This window comes from Stenella coeruleoalba, assembly GCF_951394435.1.
Source record: "Stenella coeruleoalba genome assembly, chromosome: 8".
Taxonomy (NCBI): domain Eukaryota; kingdom Metazoa; phylum Chordata; class Mammalia; order Artiodactyla; family Delphinidae; genus Stenella; species Stenella coeruleoalba.
Genome location: NC_137154.1, coordinates 62,500,894 through 62,521,788, shown reverse-complemented (window position 1 = coordinate 62,521,788; position 20,895 = coordinate 62,500,894). Strand labels below are relative to the sequence as shown.

The window sequence follows — 20,895 nt, the reverse complement described above, 5'->3', positions numbered from 1 at the left end:
TGTGCACTCTCCATCTTGGCGGTCCGGAATTGAGTTGAAGTATGTTTCATGACCCATTTTCTATTTGCTCAAGAAGCTGGCAGAACTGGTTTCCCTGATCTCAGACACCATCTCACATGGTCAGTTTTCTACCCCCAGACAAGCTTTAAATCTTAAAATAATGAGCAATGCTTATAGGAACTGCCTCTCACTGTGTGGTGTTTACTGTCTCACGGTTCTGCAGGTAGGTGATGCTCAGATGCTGTTGCCTCTCATCAAGTTGACGTTGGACGGAAGGAGAATAAACTGTGCTCAGACTGGTCCAGGAGAGGGGGCGTGAGCAAGAATGCCGCTGTAGGTACAAGTGACCTGTCTGGCAAGGAATGCAGCATCCCGAGAGCCTCTTCTTGACATCATCCCACAGACCACTGCTTCCTCGAGGGAAAGGGCGCTGAGGATTTTGCTATCAGCCACCTAAAACTTTTACCCAGCCAATAGAAGACTTTTGCTGAAGAACTGAACAAGATATCGTTTCATTTCATTTTTGCATCTTCTGATCATCTGGGCTACAGTAACTGTTGTTTAGCCTTGAGAATTTTAAGTCATATTTGTTTCTGTCATTTTTGTGTACACGTTTCAAAATGATCGACTTAAGCTTCCTGACAGAGGAAGAGCAAGAGGCCATCATGAAGGTTCTGCAGCGGGATGCTGCCCTGAAGAGGGCTGAAGAGGAGAGAGTCAGGTAAGAGGCCGGACGGGTCCTCGGGCATGGGAGGATGGGCAGTCTGTAAGAAGATGGGACACTTTTCTTTCCTCAACCTTAAGTGGTAGTTCTGACTTGGAGCCTGACTTAACGGATTCCAATTTTAAGTTTATTTCCTGGACAGAACTTTCTCCTCCGTATCTCTTTTTTTTTTTTTTTTTTTTTTTCTGGTGCATGGGCCTCTCACTCTTGTGGCCTCTCCCGTTGTGGAGCACAGGCTCCGGACGCACAGGCTCAGCGGCCATGGCTCACGGGCCCAGCCGCTCCGCGGCATGTGGGATCTTCCCGGACCGGGGCACGAACCCGCGTCCCCTGCATCGGCAGGCGGACTCTCAACCACTGCGCCACCAGGGAAGCCCCATATCTCTTAATTTATCCCATAGGACTCCTGCCAGAAATAGTTTTGATTAAAAACCTAACTAAACTCCTTTAAATTATTAAACACTGGATTAAAAATGAAATAATGTATACAAACACATATATACATCTACCTCTCTCTCTCTCTCTCTCTCTCTCTCTCTCTCTCTCTATATATATATATATATATATATAAACACACACATATATATCGACTTTTTTAACTGAATCTACTTAAAAAATGGATCATGTATGAAATTAGAAAAAAATTTTAATTTCTAAAGTTTTCAGAAGAAAATAAATTGAGAAGTAGCTCACATTTTTGCCCATCTTCAGAAATGTTTGAATTGGTTTCAACAGCAATTGAAATTAGTTCTGACTGAGCCAGTTTTTCATTTGTGTTCCATAAGAAGGAGTGGCAACTTTGACACACTATTCACTTTGGGAGGAACCCAAATGTTCCACATCAGCATTCCCACCACTTTCACTCACGTGCGGGGCTGGAGGAGCGTGAGGTCAGAATGCTGAAGAAGTGGGCTTGAGTCCAAGCCCTGCCATCTATTGCCTTTGTGATCTGGGGCCTTGAAGGCAGCGAAAGGTTTCCTGAATGTGAGTTAGTCATAGTAACTGCATGATCCCCAACCTAGGAGTTATCCAGAAGGAACATAAGCCCTGTTCTTACTTCTTAGGATAGCAGGATCATGAATAATGGAGTTCTTTGTGCCCATATTTCGTTATCCATATTTTGACCCTAATTTGAACATGGGTGCTTTATAAAAGAACATGCTGAAATTCACTTCAAGCACTCCAGAGTGTCTAACTATGGCTACTAACAATTCATATATCGATAGTGTTTAACAGATCGCAAGGAGCTTACATGACTTTTATTTCTTCTGATCTCACAACACTCGTGCAGTTGGGGGTGCAGGGTGGGATGTAATTACACCCACTTGATGTGTGAGGAAATTGACCTTGAGACAGGTCAGGTGACTCACCCAAGCTCATGTAGTCCGTAGGTGTCAGAAGTGAGACCTAATTCCTGGCCCTCAGGTACTCATTCACTAACTCCACCTCCCCTCCCTAAGAAAACTATAGCAGACAGGACATCCTGGGAAGACCGTTAGACCCATTTTAGAAAGAAGGGGAGGGGGCAGCACAGAGAAAATATTAGTTGATTTTTCAAGCATAGTGGGAAATGGGAATTCCTTTAGTCTCTCAGAATATAAGATGGAGAGGATGGAAAAGAAAGCAGTGGAGCTGGGATTGCACCGGGTCCTGTCCCTCTTCCTGCCTCAGGATGTGGGGACTCTGAATCCTGGCGAGCTGCGATCTTTGATTCCTCCCACTTACAAGACCTTACATGTGGTCTGTAATTCTGTTTCCTCTATCTAGCCAGGTTACGAAGAGAGATTCATTCTCCCTCCCTTCTGTATTTACTTGACCCCAGAGATTCCAGGCTGCTGGGTCTTCCCTGTAGTTCTCTGATTCTGTATGAGATGAGTGGAGGTGTTTCTCAGGCATCTACAGTAATTGCTGAAAATATACTTAAAAATTCAAAGTTCTGGGCTTCCCTGGTGGCGCAGTGGTTGAGAGTCTGCCTGCCGATGTAGGGGACGCGGGTTCATGCCCCGGTCGGGGAGGATCCCACATGCTGCGGAGAGGCTGGGCCCGTGAGCCATGGCCGCTGAGCCTGCGCGTCCGGAGCCTGTGCTCCGCAACGGGAGAGGCCACAATGGTGAGAGGCCCGTGTACCGCAAAAAAAAAAAAAAAAAAAAAAATTCAAAGTTCTGCCTGGAACTGGGCCTTGTAAGGGGTGTGTGTGTAGCCACTAGCACCAGCCAGTCTGCAGCCACAGCAGGAATGCTGTGAGTCGGCTTGTAGCAGGGACTTCGCAGATTCTCCTTCCATGCACTGTTTCTGAGGATGCCTCGGAAGCTGCTGCTGGTGCTGCCCTTGTTTCTTGCTTTTGTAAACTGATAGGAAGAAGGCTTGGGGTGGTGAAAATCTCGTGTGAGTCAAGTCCTGTTTACTGCTACCATTCTGGGGGCCTTCCTAATTAGGCACCAAGCAGCTCATGTGGACTTGGCCACAGGCAGGTCCGGGACTAAGTGACTGTGTGCGGGGGGCACAGATGGGCATGAGGCCCATAGCCTGTGGACACTGACAGAGGCCCAACCCGTAACCTGCTCCACACAAAAGGAATGGAGCTCTGGCACCCTTGGTTTTAGGACTGACGGAACCTGGGTTGGTTCTGAGGCTGTCTGCTCCTGGGCTGGTAGAACCATGACTAGGTTTCTGGTCTCTGAAAATGCTATTCTATGGGCTTTTGCTTTTCAGCCCCGTCACCATCCCGCAGCTGTTTGTCTCTAGCTCTTCCATCAGAGTGATAGCCTGACAGCTCTGGAAAGATTTTTGGGGTCCATATCAGTCACTTTACAGATAATGAAGGAAAAGCCCAGAGAGGGGAAGTGACTTTCCCAGGGTCACACAGCTAGTCAGTGCTAAAGCCATGATAAGAAAAGCTCTTGGTCTACTGCTTTTCCTTCTGCCCCATGTTGCACACTGGTATTGCTTTTTCAGAAGAACAGTAAGGGCCCTAGCGTGGACCTTGAGTCAAAACTTAGTGAGTTTGAATCCTGTCCTCACCATTGATCAACTATGGTTCATTCAGCAAGTTACTTGACTTCTCTGAGCCTCAACTCAGAGACTGGGAATGACCCTAGTACCAAACTCAAAGAATTACAGTCAGGATTAAGTAAGATAATTCTTAATCTTCTTAGCACATAGTAGGTGATTGATACATTTTAATTCCCTCATTCACCACTCCACCTATGCCTCTAAAAAAGGACAGAATTCTCTGGTCAGTGGTCTGATTCCTTAGAAGGAAATTACTCCTAAAACTCTCAACTATTTAATACAGTGACATTTAATTGAGTACTCATTAAGTCTAGGGAACTTCTCTGAACAAATGGAAGGAATTTTAGGGTAATTGAAACATGGTCCCCGTGCTCAAGCAATTTACCATTTAACCATTTAATGGATTATCAATCGCAAATTTAAAATCTCAACCTTGTTTCCCTAACGTGATTTTACAATGCCCCAGTCCTCCTCCAAGTTAGTATATGGCTTTAGAAACATAAATTAGATAATTCTAATATTAGCCTAAGGAAAACATCATTAGCAAGGCAATCTGCCACTAAAATTCAGACTGCTATTTCAAATGCTAATTCATTATGGGCTTTGGAGTAGAACCCTCCTGTAGCCGTGAGGACATTACTCATGGATCATAGCACTGCTGCCCACTAAGACCAGACACTGCCTCAGAGTCCTTTACAATATGGCTGTTGATGAGAGCTGGATTTAAATTGAAATCTGTTTGCCATTCCTGATTTATCCAGTGCTTTGACTTGTTCACATCCAAGCTCTTTCAGGGCACTTTGGAGATGATTTATCCTTTATGCTACCTCCCATCCTGATTTCATGGATGACAAAATGAGTGTCAAACAGGGGAAGCGTCCAGTTCCCAAATCACTCAACCTGTTGATAGTAGAATGTGGGTTTGAACCCAAGGGAATATCTACTGTGGTATCTCGGGGGTTCTGTTAGAAGAAAGCAATTCCAGGTCACTGTCTTTCATGCTGCCTCCCTACCTGTACCACAGTGCTAGGCCCAGTTATTACCATGCCTCACTACCCAGCTTGCTTTCCTAACTACCACCTGGAGACATTTCACAAACCAGCAGTGAAGCAGACATCAGGATGGATTCTTTTTCTAGCTCCCCGCTGCCTCCTCCCTCTCTGTCCTCCTTTTTTAAAGAAACACCACCATACATACATAGATGTAACTTTAGTCTCTTAGGGTTTGAAAGTGACACACTCTGGAGGTGGTATTTCCTGTGCTTTGCATCACACTGCCAGCAGGAAATCATTGCCCCTGTGTGTCTGTACACCGCCAGCACCACGTCCTCCATCCCATAAACACACAACCACATCTAGGGTGATGGGCGTTCTTGCAGTAGACACCATCTCAACCACGACCGCATCTTTTTTTTTTTTTTTTTTTTTTTTTTTTGCGGTACGCGGGCCTCTCACTGTCGTGGCCTCTCCCGTTGCGGAGCATAGGCTCCGGACGCGCAGGCTCAGCAGCCATGGCTCACAGGCCCAGCCGCTCGGTGGCCTGTGGGATCTTCCCGGACTGGGCCACGAACGCGCGTCCCCTGCATCGGCAGGCGGACTCCCAACCACTGCGCCACCAGGGAAGCCCATGACCACATCTTATGATCCTCAGCTGCTGCCTTAAGACCTACTTTCTTTTAAACAAAGGCAGTTGTCATTGAAGAACTGCTTTCTAGGACCTCTGATGGCATTTTCTGTGAAAGCAAAGGGGAAAGGAACCAACATTTGTCCAGGATTGACACTGTACACAGAGCTTCACGTTTTCCCCTTTCATCCGCACAGTAGTGTAGCTGAACCCACTCAACAAGGGGGAGGAAATAGAGTGGAGAAGTTAAGTGCCCTGTAAGATTGAAACCTTGCTTATGCAACTGCAAAGCCTGTGCTTCCCACACACTGTGCTGCCTCGCAGCAGATTGTGGGGATCTGTGGTGTGTCCACAGCACAAGTGATGCATGTTTCTTCTTGTTTTCCGCTATAAAGAACTTTTGCAATTTATTTCATTTTCACGTGTTTGTTTTCAGATTCTCTATCAAAGGTTGAATGCCTTTGTAGAAAGAGTGAAGTGTGATAGCCATCTTAGAAATCAAAATCATGTTTGGCTCTCTCAGGCAGGATGATGGGGCAGTGGAAAGAACGTTAGCTAGGAGTCAGGCTGGCTTCCGGTCCCCGCTCTGTGTGACCTTGGGCAAACCTCTTAAACTCTCTGGGCCTCATTTCATCTATAAAGTGAGGCCATTTGTAACTATCTAAGGTCCATTCAAAACAAACATTCTCTCATTCAAAACAGACATCTAAGAGTACTTTCAAATCTCGTAGTCTAACCATCTTGCCCAGAATATACTGAAAGGTTAAAAAAAAAAAAAATCTGGGAATGGATCAATCAACCTCTCTGGCCAGTCTGCTGATTCTTACTATGCATAGCTGAGCAGATAATATCGACCAGGTCCTGTCTATGATGTTAGGCCTTTGCCTCATCATGATGAATAGCTAGAAGCTGGGGTGTGCTACGTGAGTACAAGCAGGAAAAATGTTGAACGCAGGATGAAGGGCGCCACTGCTCTTCTGGCTTTCCTCTGAAAGTGTTCACACTCTCTCTGCACCGCAGGAGTTGATGTTAGCAGTTAGGGCTGTGGACTAACTTTTTTATGTACAATTCCAAGCATATGCCTGGTATATGATAGGGAATTAATGAACTGTTGAACGAAAAAATGAACAGATATGGCCTTTACCATACAGAGAAAGCAAGATGGCCATCTTTTGCAGTTGACTGAATTCTTTGTACATCATGGTGAAATTGTAAGGATTAAATGAGATGAGGCATGTTAAGTGCCACGCGTGAGGCCCAGTACCGAACACATGCTTTGTATGTATTAGCTGAAAGAATGGGGTGTGACCAGCATGTTCTGCCTGGAGGACCAACTGGACAGTGTCTTCTCTGGGTTGAGTGTTCTTCTGCCTTCACTTCTGCCCAGTGGCAGCCCATGGGTGTTTATTGAGCATCTTCTCTATCCTTAGCTCTCTATTAAGTACAACATGCACGTGTGGAGAGGATGGTAAGGTATAAAAAGTGTGAGTGTCAAGAAACTTACCGTTTTCCCACTTCAACTAAATGGTACAACAACGAGAGAATCAAGTGCTAATTTGGTTGGTACAATTAGAGTTCAAGAAAATTGAGAGATCAATATGGGCTGGTAGAGAAGATTTTATTTTAATCTTTTTATCAAAGTATAGTTGATTTACAATATTATATTTCATATTATATTAGTACTGCATTGTGATTCAGTATTTTTATAGATTATACTCCATTAAAAGTTATTACAAGATAATGGCTATAATTCCCTTGCTGTACAATATATCCTTGTTGCTTATCTATTTTATACATAGTACTTTATATTTCTTAGTCCCGTACCCCTAATTTGCCCCTCCCCCATTCCCTCTCTCCTTTAGTAACCACCGGTTGGTTTTCTATGGCTGTGAGTCTATTTGTGTTTTGCATGTACATTCATTTGTATATTTTTTTAGATTCCACATGTAAGTGATATCATACAGAATTTATCTTTCTCTGTCTGACTTATTTCACTAAGCATAATAGTCTCTAGGTACAGAGAAGATTTTTTTTTTTTTTTTTTGCGGTACATGGGCCTCTCACCGTTGTGGCCTCTCCCGTTGGGGAGCACAGGCTCCGGACGCGCAGGCTCAGCGGCCATGGCTCATGGGCCCAGCCACTCCGCGGCACGTGGGATCTGTCCGGACCGGGGCACGAACCCGCGTCCCCTGCATCGGCAGGCAGACCCTCAACCACTGTGCCACCAGGGAAGCCCCAGAGAAGATTTTGACAGCACCACCTAGATGGCCGGATTTCTTTTTTTAATCTACACCTTCATAAAACTTGGGCTTTGATGTCATACATATGGGTTCATCTGTAAAATATTCCAAATGACTAAGCTAGAAAAAGAGATTGATTTACCCTAGTAGTGATTATCATGATAGGAGATATATAAATAGCACTTACTGAATTTGAAAGAATTTCCTATTCTTTTGCCACTTGAAAAGAAATGAGCCAGAAACCCAACCTCAATTCTTTACTGTAACGGCTTTACTATGAAGGGCCATGTGCTTCAATGAGCCCGCCTCACATGGTGCGGGCTTACTGTGCACTGAAAGCTTAATGGGATCAGAGGCTTGCAGACAGTCAGTTAGGCAGAAGCAGATCAAGAGTTGCATAAGGACCCTTACAAAGCGCCTTTCCGGTGAACAACAAAGATAAGCGAATAAATAATCTCATGAAGAGAAATTGGGAGTTGTTATGCTGTGAGGGTTTGTGGTCTTCTTCAAGACGATGGTGGCTGATGCCGTATTTCATCATGCTTTTCCCTAATCCACCAAGAGCTGAGGTGGCCTGCCTCATTAGCAGGAGGCACTGCCATTGTGATGGAGCGTGGTTCACTGAACCCCAGCAGCGACAGGTTCTCTCTTGTCTCTTGTCTTTACTCAGACTAGGTTGGCTGCTGAGCATTTATGTGTTAACTGATTTATTCACTCAACAGTGTCTGGGTATCAGCTCTGTGCCAGGCTCCGTGCTGGATGCTGGTGTTACAAAGGTGTTTATGAGGTAGTCCTTGCCTTCAGGGAGTTTGCAGAGTTCACGGATTAGTGTGTAAGACAGATGTGCAAATAGATCATTGGAACACAGTGTGGTGAGTGCTGTCGTGGAGGAGCTGTGGGAGCACGGAGAAGGGCAAGCCACACAGTGCCCTCAAGGATCAGGGAAGGCTTCCCTGGGGAGGTGCTACCTAGATCTGAGGGATGAGGGGCCACGTGCTGGACAGAGAAGTGAGGGAAAGACATCTGGAGAGAATTCACATTTATTGGTCTCTCACCAGGATCTGGGCACTGTTAGGTACTTTCAGGTAAATACCGCATTTAATCATCCCGGAAGTCCTGCAGAGTAGGTCTTATTTTCCCCTATCTTTATAAACAAGGAGACTGAAGCTTAGAGGGGTTCAGTAACCTGCCAAAGATCACATTTAGGAAGGGTCACAATGGGGAGTTGGACCTAATTTGGGGAGACATCAAAGCCCATAGTCTTTCTGCCACACCTTCCAGCCCTTAATGTCTACAGAGGTCATGTAAGAGCAGTGTGGAGATCAGTAAGAGGTCTAGTGTGCTGGCCCGTGGGGGAGCATGGGAGCAAGTGCTGGGAAATGAATCTGAACAGGTATCCTGAAGCCAGGTGGTCAGGGACCTCATATGATATCCCTTCACTCCAAAAGCGCTGAATAAACACCCACTGTTTTCCAGACACCAAGAAAAGCTATATTGAGTACAGGCCCTGCCCCTAGGGGCTCACTGTCTAGTCAAGGAGAGCTGGAAGGACTTCTCTTTTCTGGAATTGAACTTGAATGTGGTCCTTTTGGGAAGAGAAGGCAAAAAGCTCCACCAGCAGCTCAGGGTGGATTTTTTGCTGTGCTGAAAAGCTAGGCAGTGGTTCCACATATAAGTGATATCATGTGATATTTGTTTATCTCTGTCTGACTTACTTCACTCAGTATGACAATCTCTAGGTCCATCCATGTTGCTGCAAATGACACTATTTCGTTCTTTTTATGGCTGAGTAATATTCCATTGCATGTATGTACCACGTCTTCTTTATCCATTCCTCTGCTGATGGATATTTAGGTTGCTTCCATGTCCTGGCTATTGTAAATATACACACTACTGTATATAAAAGATATAACTAATGAGGACCTACTGTATGGCACAGGGAACTCTACTCAATACTCTGTATAACCTATGTGGGATATATGTGTATCTATAACTGAATCACTTTGCTGTACAGTAGAAACTAACACAACATTTTAAATCAACTATACTCCAGTAAAAGTAAAAAAAAAAATTTAGGCAATGGGAAACCATTAGAAACATTTTATAAGAACCATGACCCCTCTGGTGATTCAGAACCATGAAATGAAGACACTGTCCCTGTCTGGATTTGATGATGGGCTGTCACAGCAAGGTGTGTCCAAGGGTTGTGATTGGACATGTTTGGCGTAGGGTCACTTCTTTCTAGGTAACTGGGGGAAGAGAGGAGTTTCCAGCAGAGAGTGCGACTCTGGCTGGAAAGATCTCTCCAGGCACACTTGGGAGAGAGAAAACGTACTTGCCAGAACCCAGGTAACTGCCCCTCCTGCCTTCCCCGTTCCCAGGTAGGCCTGCGTGCAACCCTCACACACAGCCCTGCCACCACCTTGGGTGTGGCTGCCATACACGTTCTCTGGCTAAAACACTTAGACTGGCTACTTTAGGAAGCGTGCATATTGGCTCGAGTGACAATCATAAAACCCTCTTGGATTTTTGTGACACATTACCCTCCAAGAGTTCAAAGTCCCCTTAAGGCTTTTATTCCACTTTATCGTAAGTACAGCTCTATCAAAAAGAAAAGATAGGTTTTTTGATTCTCATTTTATTGACGTGGATAGAGAGATGCAGAGATTATAAGACTTGTCATGTAGAACAGTGTTTTCCCCTCACTGTAAATGAGGGAGATTTTAGGAGGGTGGCACTTGGCTTGTTCTTTAGGTTTTAACTTTTCAATGAGCATGAATGACATGGAACACTTAGATGCAGTATCTGCACAAATGGAATTTATGTCTGCCTCCACTCCCCACCCCATATAAATATTATCTTTCCTGATCCCAGCCAGTCTTGTTGAATTCATTTCTTGTTGAATTCAATTCATTCATAACATTAAGAACCAGGGACCTCATGCACTGTCCCCTACAAGCTTCCAGGAAAGTCTCTGATAAGCTCATTTCAGTGAAATGGCAAGAACTGATGAGCCAGTTATTCAGTGAGTGTTTATTAGGTGCCAGGCACGTGCAGAGGTGGTCTGCATGCATTAGCTAATTTAATCCTCATAGCGACCCCGTCAGGTGGGTTACTATTATTAACCCCTTTTTAAAGATGAAGAAACCAAAGCTTAGGGAAGCTTAATATGTCATCTTTCTCTGGGGTATTTACATTTGAACAGTGAACAACAAGCCTGCAGCCAAAGAGTGAATTTGCTCTTGAGAAATTTCAGGCATCATCTGGGGATCATGGCTTAAATCTTTGAATTTTTAAAAAGTGTTGGCCTCGGCTTCTCTGACCTTTCAGTCAAAGCATACATTTGTTAGTCATCTGGGAGGTTTGTGGGATCTTGTAAGATATTGAGAACTTCATTCTGGCTGTATGTTTACAGATTTCTTTATGCAGTGTCATAATAAACTCATTTATTTACTGCGGGTTCTTAGCAAAGTAAAGCTTTTTTTTCTTTTGTAGACATTTGCCTGAAAAAATTAAGGATGACCAGCAGCTGAAGAATATGAGTGGCCAATGGTTTTATGAAGCCAAGGCAAAAAGGCACAGAGAGAAAATCCACGGAGCAGATATCATCAGAGCATCCATGAGAAAGAAGAGGCACCAGGGAGCAGGTGAGTCGCTTGGGCAAGTACTTTTAGAGCCAGCATTTGTCCTTGGGAGAAGGTGTCCTTGGGAGAGAGGAAGGGTGTCAATCATTTAGGGGTGTGCTTTGCACCATGCATAGTCCTCTAGGTCGTAATCTCCTTGCCCTGGGTTTGGATGGATGAGGGCAGGGCTAAGTGACTTATTGTGGTGAAGAAGGAGGAGGGAAGCCCCTTAGATGCCATGTTGAATTGGAGTAGCCTAGACAATTGGGGGTTATAAGGGATCTACCACCTCCTCTTTCTTTGGCTTTTAATTCTGAAAATTCGGCACCTTTTCTCCTGAGTAGGGTGACAGGAAGAGATTAGCCTCCCTGTTCAATGACCTTGACACCTGGTACTTCTTTAAAAACCAAGTACATCATTTAAGGGACTGTGAAGACAGCATTTTGAGGGCTTCTTTAGAATTCTGTTGAGTTCATCAAATATTAACCGAGTGTCTTCTCTCTAATTAACTCTGCACTAGCCAGTATAAACCTTTATCCCTAAGAACAGCCATTGTCTAGTTCTAGCCTGTACTCAGTAAGGAAAATAGCTGTCACCTCTTCAGTATCTAATGTATGATAGGCGTTTAGTCCGTATTATTTCTAATTGTAGTAGCAATCTTGTAAGGTAGGTCTTACTATCCGCATTCTATATGTGGGGTATGTGAAGTTCAGAGAAGGGAAGTAACTTGCCCAAGGTCATATAGTTGGCAAATGACAGCTCCTGGATTTCAGTCTTTCGGACTCAGAGCCACGCTCCTTACAGATGAGGGCTGACCTCTTATGATGTGCTATGTATTGCTCACAGCCCTCTTGATTTCCAAAACCACCCAGACCTTCAGAAATCTTGAAGGGTGCAAGGGTGCAAGTTAGTACTGTGGACTCCGTTTTGCAGCTGAAGAAAATAGACTTATGTGTAAAGAGACCTGTGGATGTGAGTATTTGGAAATTGGGAGCCCTTATGTTGCTTCATCTTCTTAACACCGATGAAAGTATTCCTGGCACTTACTGGCTATGTGGCCTTAGGCAAGTTTCTTGAACCCCTTGATCCTCAATTTCCAAATCTGTAAACTTGGAAAATAGTTACCTCCTCATAGGATAATGCATGCAAAGGACTCAGCACTATGCCTGGCACTCAGTCATCACTCAGTTGATGCTAAGTATCTAAGAGGTTCAGGTAAAGAGTTCTGGGTGTTCAGAGGCAAAAGAGGTTATTTCCTGAAGAGGGATCACAGAGGTTTTAAGGGGGCCCTGGCATCTGAGCTGGCTATTAAGAAAGATATAGAATTTGGATGTGTAGAGATTGGGGGAGGAGGAGGCCATGGAGAGGGACATTCCAGAATAGAAGCATTTGTTCCGCTTTGTGTCCCAGAACCCAGCCTCAAGTTGGGCCCATTGTAGCTGTTCAGTAAATACTTGGTAATGATGGTGTGTCTGTCCCAGTGAGGACTCCCTGCCCTGAGCGTCCCCTGGCCGTACACATTTGGTCCTGACCCCAGTTCAGGTCAGAATCACCTAGGGCAGTCGGAATTTTGCTTTAGTCATCTCTGCACATTTAAAGGTGCACCCATGCTCTCTGGAGACGGTACTTGTAGGGAGGTAACAACATGGGAATCTACTGACTTCTCTCGCAGATGTAATTTTTTTTTAATTACGTGATTTCTTTTATTTTAATTTTATTTATTTATTTATTTATTTTTGGCTGCATTGGGTCTTCATTGCTGAGTGCAGGCTTTCTCTAGTTGCGGTGAGCGGGGGCTCCTCTTCATTGTGGAGCATGGGCTCTAGGCGCGTGGGCTTCAGTAGTTGTGGCACATGGGCTCAGTAGTGTGGCACGTGGGCTCAGTAGTTGTGGTGCACAGGCTTAGTTGCTCCGCGGCACGTGGGATCTTCCTGGACCAGGGCTCGAACCCGTGTCCCCTGCATTGGCAGGTGGATTCTTAACCACTGCGTCACCAGGGAAGTCCTGCGTGATTTCTTTTAATTTTCACAAGTGTCTTCTTTTTAAGAAGAGGAATATTAGGCTCATAGAGCTCAAAAAACATTCCCTCTGCCTCAGAGCCACTTAGTAATATAACTAGGTCTTGTATACAGGTCTTTGTGGGGTTTTTTTGTTTGTTTGTTTCTTTGCGGTACGCGGGCCTCTCACTGTTGTGGCCTCTCCCGTTGTGGAGCACAGGCTCCAGACGCACAGGCTCAGCGGCCATGGCTCACGGGGCCCAGCCGCACCGCGGCATGGGGGATCTTCCCAGACCGGGGCACGAACCCGTGTCCCCTGCATCGGCAGGCGGACTCTCAACCACTGTGCCACCAGGGAAGCCCAGGTCTTTGTGTTTTGACTCCTCTTGCAGTTGCAATTCTGATCCCAAGTGCTCAGATTCATTAGTGACTGCCTGGGCACTCAGAGGAGACCTGACGTCCAGGTTCCAGCCTTCAGTGATAAGAGCTGATATGAGAGTTGTAGGTCGTGGAGGTAAGAGATAGATAACCTTCTTGTCTTTATCGTTTCCTGTTTCAGCTGAGCAGAGTAAGGACAGAGCAAACAGGGCAAAGGAAAGCTGGGTGAATAATGTCAACAAAGATGCTCTCCTCCCCCCGGAGCTAACCGGTGTTGTAGAAGAGCCAGAAGAAGACGTAGCACCTGCAAACCCAAGGTAAGACTGAGCTCTTGGGGAGCACTGCTGCACGTGGGATTCGTGGCTTGGTCCTGCTATGTGAGTGCAAATGCCAGACAGGTCTCACGGGCATGGGAAGGGGGCATGTACGAGAGAATTCTGGGCCCTGATGTGGACAAAGCCTGCGCAGTACTCTTTCTCAGCTTCCAGAATTTCTAACAGATCTGCATAGTAAATAAAACTAAAATGTTAAGTGGTGATTTCTTCCAGCACCAACAAGAGCTGTTTTTTTATTTGTGCTAAGGATATCTCCATAGAGTCAGTGAAGAGATACTCCAAAATGAATGTAGGGGAATAAGTCATTCAGGAAAGAGATGAATGATGATCAAATTGTAACAGCTTGGTGCACTAGAAGAAGCTCAAGCACAGGAACCAGGCAGACATGAATTCACATCCTGACTATGCCACTTATTAGCCATTTGACCATGGGCAAGTCACTTAATCTCTCTGAATCTCTTTTCCTAACTATAGATAGGAATCATACTATATAGGAAAGGTTATGGTGAGAATTAGTGGTAACGTATGTAGAATACCTGGCACATGGTAGGCACTCAATAGATGTCTCTTAAGGATGCAGATTACCCTCAATATTTCAGTCTTGATTTTTTGTGTTTTCCATACATTTTTATCATCTGGCCAATCAAAACGTGCATTTGTACAGTACATGGTTCCTGTGATATAGCTGATTATGGGGTTTCGTTGTCACAGACCTTTTGGAACCATGATGATTTGCTTTTAGGTATTTAAGGATCTTCCCATTGGTATCTGTCCCTTGGTGGTATAGTTGTTACCCTTTGGTGGGAGAGCAGTTGCATTTTATCTCTACTTCCTCAGTGAAGACAACTCAATTCAGAATCTCTAACTGGAATGAAGTCAGTGAATTTGCTGGTGGGACAGCCAGTGATCCAGGATCCAAGGCTGAGGCACCTGGGGAATAGGGATGTTTCCAACATAATTTACAGGTGAGGGAGAGGGTCTATACTGTAGGCACCAACAGGCATTTCAGAGTCAAATATAAGTAAAGTTATGTCACATGGATGATGGAATACTGATTCTATTGTTCCCCATTATTTATCCATTTCCCTTTTGGAGAGGACTTGCTTTGTTTTCCTGGGTGGTAGGTGGCACTATTTCCCCTCTAGGATGATTTGTAATGTTCTGTTATATCTGTAGAGGCCATGTCGGCTAGAGGTTGAAACACCTTAACAGTAGCTGTGAATTGACTCTGTGACCTTGCACTAGAAGTGACTTAACTTCCTGGGCCGTTGTTTCCTTGGCTGTAAAATGGGAATGAAATAGTTTGCTAGCGGGATTGTTGAGACTCTAATTAGCTTGTACATGTAGAATTCCTAACACATAGTTCATAGTGCATAGTAGTTGCTCAATGAATGGAAGTGTGGGCTCTCACATACATACAGGTATTTCAGGGAGCTCAGGAAAGGATGTGAGAACACGTTACCTCTTTCTCCTTGTGCCTCCCCATGTTCCAGCTGCCTGCAACTTCCCTAATGGGATGAAGGCCTGCCTTCCTTCCATACAGCAAGAGGACACCTTAAATATTAGAAACTCTGGGAGTGAGAACACAGGCATTTAGATTCCCCTTCAAGGAACTGAGAGCAGCTCCTAAGAGCTGGGTTTGGTGGGGACACCAGAGCGCTGACTGACTGAGGGAAGAGGTGGACAAGAGAAGATTTGAGGGTGTCAGACACAAACTTAGCTCATTGTACTCTTTTATCTGGGTCAGACTTCCTGTCCTTCTCCCAGGAACTCATTTCATCTCAAAGGACCTAAGGGACCGAGGTGTCACTGCCCTTAGAGCATATAGTGTCCACATTTGCATCTCCATCGTTTGCTACATTTCTCACGTGACCTCAGAAGAGTCTTTCGGGTTTCATCTGTATGTACATCAGAACTAGGCTGCCTCACCAGGATGTTATGAGACTGAATGAAATGAGGTATGGGAACCACTTGGCATTTCTCAGGAAGAAAGAAAATTGGCAATTTGCAGGTGGCCTCATAATTATGTTATTATAACATAGATGAGGTAGGTTGAGAAGGCAGGAATAAAAATGTTAGATGTATCCAGCACGCCTTGCTCATTACGTGGCACGGGTGGTAATCACCCAGAACTGTAGAAGGAGCTGTTGTTTAATTCCTCCTTTCCGTGTCAGAAACTACTGCTTTACTCAGTATCAGGTTCCAGCATGTTTTTCACCTATACTTTAACATTTGGGAACTGGGTGTGTTAAGTATATTTTGGGGCCTGTACTTTTAGACTAAGTGAACTTCAATAGAATGACTCAATACCTGTCAATATTTTGTTAGCCAGGAGTCAGGAGTTGGGGAGTGTAAGCCAGCAGTGACTGGATATTGGAGCTTCTGAAGGAGTTTTTTCTAATAAACTCTGGGGCAAGAGTCCTTCTTCCGTTGTGGGTACAATTCTGTGGGCTTCTGCCTGTGAATAGTTAAAACACCGTGGGTATTCAGTGTGTATTCAAGCATGGGAAGCTACCTGCGTTATTTTGGAACTCATCTTTGTTTGCATCTGTAGCACGGGGAAGCAGAGAGAGGTTTGATGAACAGAGCAGCAGAGAATGAGGTTCCCTTTCGAGTGGCAAAGAAAAGCACAAGTGATCCCAGCTCTAGTTCTGGTTACTGATTTTCAGCATGGTAGTATTGGCACACACAGTGGTAAAGGACCAGTGTTTGGGGTTTTAAAAAAAGGCATAGCATATTTTTGAATTTGCTTCACTCAATCCCTGAGCCATTTCTTCATGTGTTTGTTGATGTGTTGAAGCCTCATTGAGCGTAATACGTGTTAGCACAGCACTGGGTACTGGGCATGGGCACAGCATTGGCTGCCAAGGAGAAAGGGAGAAATCAACAATCCAAAGGGAGAAACCAACCACAAAAAACACGGGGGAAAAAAAAAGCACTTGCAAAATTTGCTTCTGATTCCAGACACAGTTCATATTTAAGCTGAAAAATACCTCAGAAGAGGGTATGTCTGGTGTTATTTGTAACTGCTTTATTTATTTTTTAATTTTTTGGTCGTGCCACAAGGCTTGTGGGATCTTAGTTCCCCGACCAGGGGTCACACCCGTGACCCCTGCAGTGGAAGCTCGGAGTCCTAACCACTGGACCTCCAGGGAATTCATTTTTAACTGCTTTAGAGGGAAAGGCTAGTTAAGGTTCAAAAGCTTTAAAAGTTGCTGCATGTGCTTGGAAACATTTTATGGCTAGGCATAGGAGCAGATGGACTGTCCCACTGCCCACGTGGTGTAGTTCTAAGACTGCTATAAAGCCCTCCCTCTTCCCCAGATGTCCCTACCACGGTACCTAACGTTATTCTTCTTTTTAGTTAAGTCTTCAAAGACTTGTATTAAAATGCAAACACTTTGAGGAGGGGAACCCTAACAGTAGTTTCGTAGTCTAATATTTTAATAATCTTCTTACGGAAGTAAACCCATTTTGGCTAAGTGCTACATCTAGTATTGCAGGTAGTTTTTGAAGGGTACCTGAGGGAAGAAATTACAGAGCTCAAGGTGTGAACCTTGGCTTGCTGTACAGTTTTAAGAACTCATCACATGGAATGTATTGAATATCTTATATATGCAGGACACACCCTGCGAATAGAAATCTGATCCCTCTGAGAGGGATTCTAAGAGACAAAAGACACAGTATCTGGCTATAAAGAGACTATATTCTCTTAGGAAAAATAATGCTTCCATATATGAATATCTGATCACATGATAATAAATAGTACCAGGCAGAGAGCAAATCCCAATCCCAAGGTACCAATAAAATGTGCAGTAAGACTTGAGACAAGGAGACCCACTTCCAGCTGAGCTGATAGGTGACCAGCATCACAAGGGAGGTGAGATTTGGACTGGGCTTGGAGGTGATAGTGAGGATTTGGGTCAAGAGAGTAGAGCAAACGCTTGAGGGAAGGGCTGGGGATAGGTTGGGGGAGACAGCAAAGAGGGACAGTGAGTCATGTTTGGCATGAGGGTCAACAGGAAGGCGGAGTGGGAGGGTACAGTGGGGCAGATGGTGGAGCGTCTCCAATTCCTTCCTGAGGAGTTCAGACTTCAGCTTCATTCCACAGGCCTTGAGGATCCAGGAAAGGTAACGAGCAGAAGAGGGACATGATCAAAGTTCTGTTTTAGACCATCCCATTTTAGAGGTGGAATGCTGAATGGATTAGAGAAGTGGAACTTTGGTGTCAGGAGGTCGGATATGAGGCTAGTACAGATGACAGAAATAAAGGAGGAATCAGTAGGGGTGGAAAGGAAGTGACAGATGTGAGAGTAACTGGGAAGGAAGAAATCGCCCAGACTTCACTCCAGTCCTCTTGCCATAAACCACTGCTTTACTCATGTGAGAAATCAGAGGCAGTAGAGCCCAGCCATTACAATGATTGTCTTTGGAGTCAGGGTCAGACACATCTGGTGCAAATCCCTAGCTCTTTCACTAACTTAAGCTCTCCAAGCCTCCGTTTTCTCGCTAGTAAAATGGGGAGAAGGATACATACCTCACAGGGATGTTGCAAAGATCAACTGAGAATAAGATGGTTGCTGTATTGATGGTTGTGAGTTAAAAGACAGGCAAACAAAACATTGATGCATTCCTCAAGAGAAGCAAAGCCGGAGCTTAATTGAGGAAGTAACTATATTTTCAGAGACAGTGTGAGGCATAAGACTCTTGTTTTATTTTTTTCTAGTAAGCAGACTTGTGAACTGTACTTAACCAAGTATCTCACCCTCATCCCATTTCCCGCCAATCCCAACCACAAGGTAACCCAGTGAATACTGTATGTTTCTGGTGTTTGATCGCGTGCTCTGAATACCTCATTTCTTCTTCTCTTTTGATTTCTGAATAGCAGGAACAAAGACATTTTGTTTAAAACCTAAATAATGCGCCTCATTGTAATTTGGCAAACAACGTAGATATTTTTAAAAACCATGGCACCTGTGTGCTGCTGCCTTCCTTGGCACTGGCTCAGTTGGCCTTCAGTTATTCAGTCGTTCACCAGTTGTGTACCAGGCACTGTACAAGGCATCGTGGGGAATAGAAAAATGGTCAAGATACTCTTTAAGGATCTCCCAGTTTACTATGAGAGATAAGATATGTATGCACAGAATGAGGTTGCAGAGCAGACATGAAATCCACAGCTGCATGGATTTAGTTTAGTAGAGTTTAGTAGAGAGAGACTGGTTTCATCTCTGGGCAGGAGGGGACAACATGATATGCAGTGTGGACAGTCGTGGGCCTGGTGGCTAGAGGCGCAGGAACTGGATTTCCAGGGAGCAGAGGGAGGAGAATGTAGAGACTCTGCTTGTCCTTTGTTCTTGGTGAGTGGGAAGGAGAAAGGAGGAAGATGACAGGAGAAGATGGCTGTTCCATGGAGACCCCAACCATCAGCATTTGGCCCAGGTCCTCTCATTGTGTGACTGATTTATTTACTAAAGGAGATGATACAAAACACTGAGAAAACTGAACGTGGCATCCGCTATAAGCTTCCTCATATCACTCACTGGCTTCTTAAAGTGACACTCAAGAGACATTACTTTCTAGTCCTGAGCTATTGGCTGTTTTTACTGTGAGTTCTATCAGTGACCAGGATTCTTTTCTCATATTGGCCGCTAGATAACTTGATTCAAGTTTGTGCTCACCTGTTTCAAGAACAGAGGCCTCCTGCCATGTGTTTTTGTATTAGCCTTAATTCTGGCTCCATTATAAGTTCCTCCTCTTGTTCCCTGCCCTTCCCCTCCCCATCCCTTTCCTCCCCCTTTCTCACAACCCTGCGGTCAGGCTGTATTCCATATACAGCTGCCTCATCTGCTGTAATTCCTTTCTGGAACAGTGAGGAAGGCAACAAAAGGGAGCATGGCTTCCTCAAGTGTTCAGCCTGTTCCTGGGACTACAAAAGTAGCAATCAACGTGCAGAGGGAAGGAAAGGAAATGAATTTGCAAGAACATCTAGTCCATAATTTTAGTGACAACTATCTTGGGCAAGGCTCTGTGGCCTTGGGGGCAAAATGCTCCCCTCCCCCCCTCCAGTTCTTTAGCTTCGTGGTAAAAAGCCAGCACCTTCCGAGGTACTTCTTCCAAGTCCTTGACTCTGTGATGCCACTAGGAGAACTGGTGGAGTTTAACCAGGCACGGTGCTTTCAGCCAATAGTGACTTCCCCTCTTATGCCTGAGGCAGGGCCACTGGAGCAGGAAGTCTGAGTGGGTCGTTTTCCTCCCTCTTGGGAGCCACTATGACCCTCTTTGCCCTTCTTACTCAACAGCCAAGGGAGTAGTTGTTCAGGAGGGAGCTGGCTCAACTCACTTTTCTCCATTCACCCTCCCTGCACTCTCACCCTAGGGCTGCCCTGTCCCTCCGGTAGGGAATCATGGTCTAGAGAATTCTCCTCTCCCTTCTAAGCCAGCTCCAGGCTTCTGACCTCCCACCATCTTCTGGATGCTCTGCTTGTCTTTACTCCTCTTGTATTCGAACGAGAACTCACCTGGCCAGCCTGTAGAGTTGGGTTGAAAGTTCCCAGTAAGTTGCCCCAATCCACCATCCTCCCGGCACAGCATCTCTTAGATCTGCTGTTTCTTCTGTTCTACTGCCCAATCACTTGTCTCACCTGCGTCTTTTCTTTAGCTATTTTCTACCCGAGTTAGAGTAAGCAGTGCCCTTCTGGTCCTGGCCTACGGAATCTCTAAAATGCTCTGGGGCCTTATTTCAGCAGGGATGTTCCCTTCTTGAGAACAACCGCTCACTGTTCTAGTCTGCATCTGATGTTAGGTCCTGACTTTGAGGTGAGTTTATTTGTACAGATTTAAACTGTGAACCTCCTGTGTGCCTGGTACCGTGATAAAAACTTCAAGGCTTCTTCTGATGGATGGTTTTCGTCTTGTCTCATGCCTGTTTTCATTTCTGTTCTCCCATTGCCTTTGCTTCGCTGC

At 45.0% G+C, this 20,895-nt stretch overlaps 1 protein-coding gene across 3 annotated transcripts in view; it reads left to right on the top strand.

The window, feature by feature from the left end:
* SYTL2 (synaptotagmin like 2) overlaps nt 1-20,895 on the top strand; it is a 99,835-nt gene that overhangs the window by 43,358 nt on the left and 35,582 nt on the right. For all 3 annotated transcript variants that reach the window (XM_079930847.1, XM_079930848.1, XM_079930846.1), the window contains exons 2-4: nt 224-721; nt 11,095-11,246; nt 13,779-13,914. In XM_079930847.1, the coding sequence (XP_079786973.1) occupies nt 621-721; nt 11,095-11,246; nt 13,779-13,914 (389 nt within the window). In that variant the 5' untranslated portion in view covers nt 224-620. The remainder of the gene's footprint in view (nt 1-223; nt 722-11,094; nt 11,247-13,778; nt 13,915-20,895) is intronic.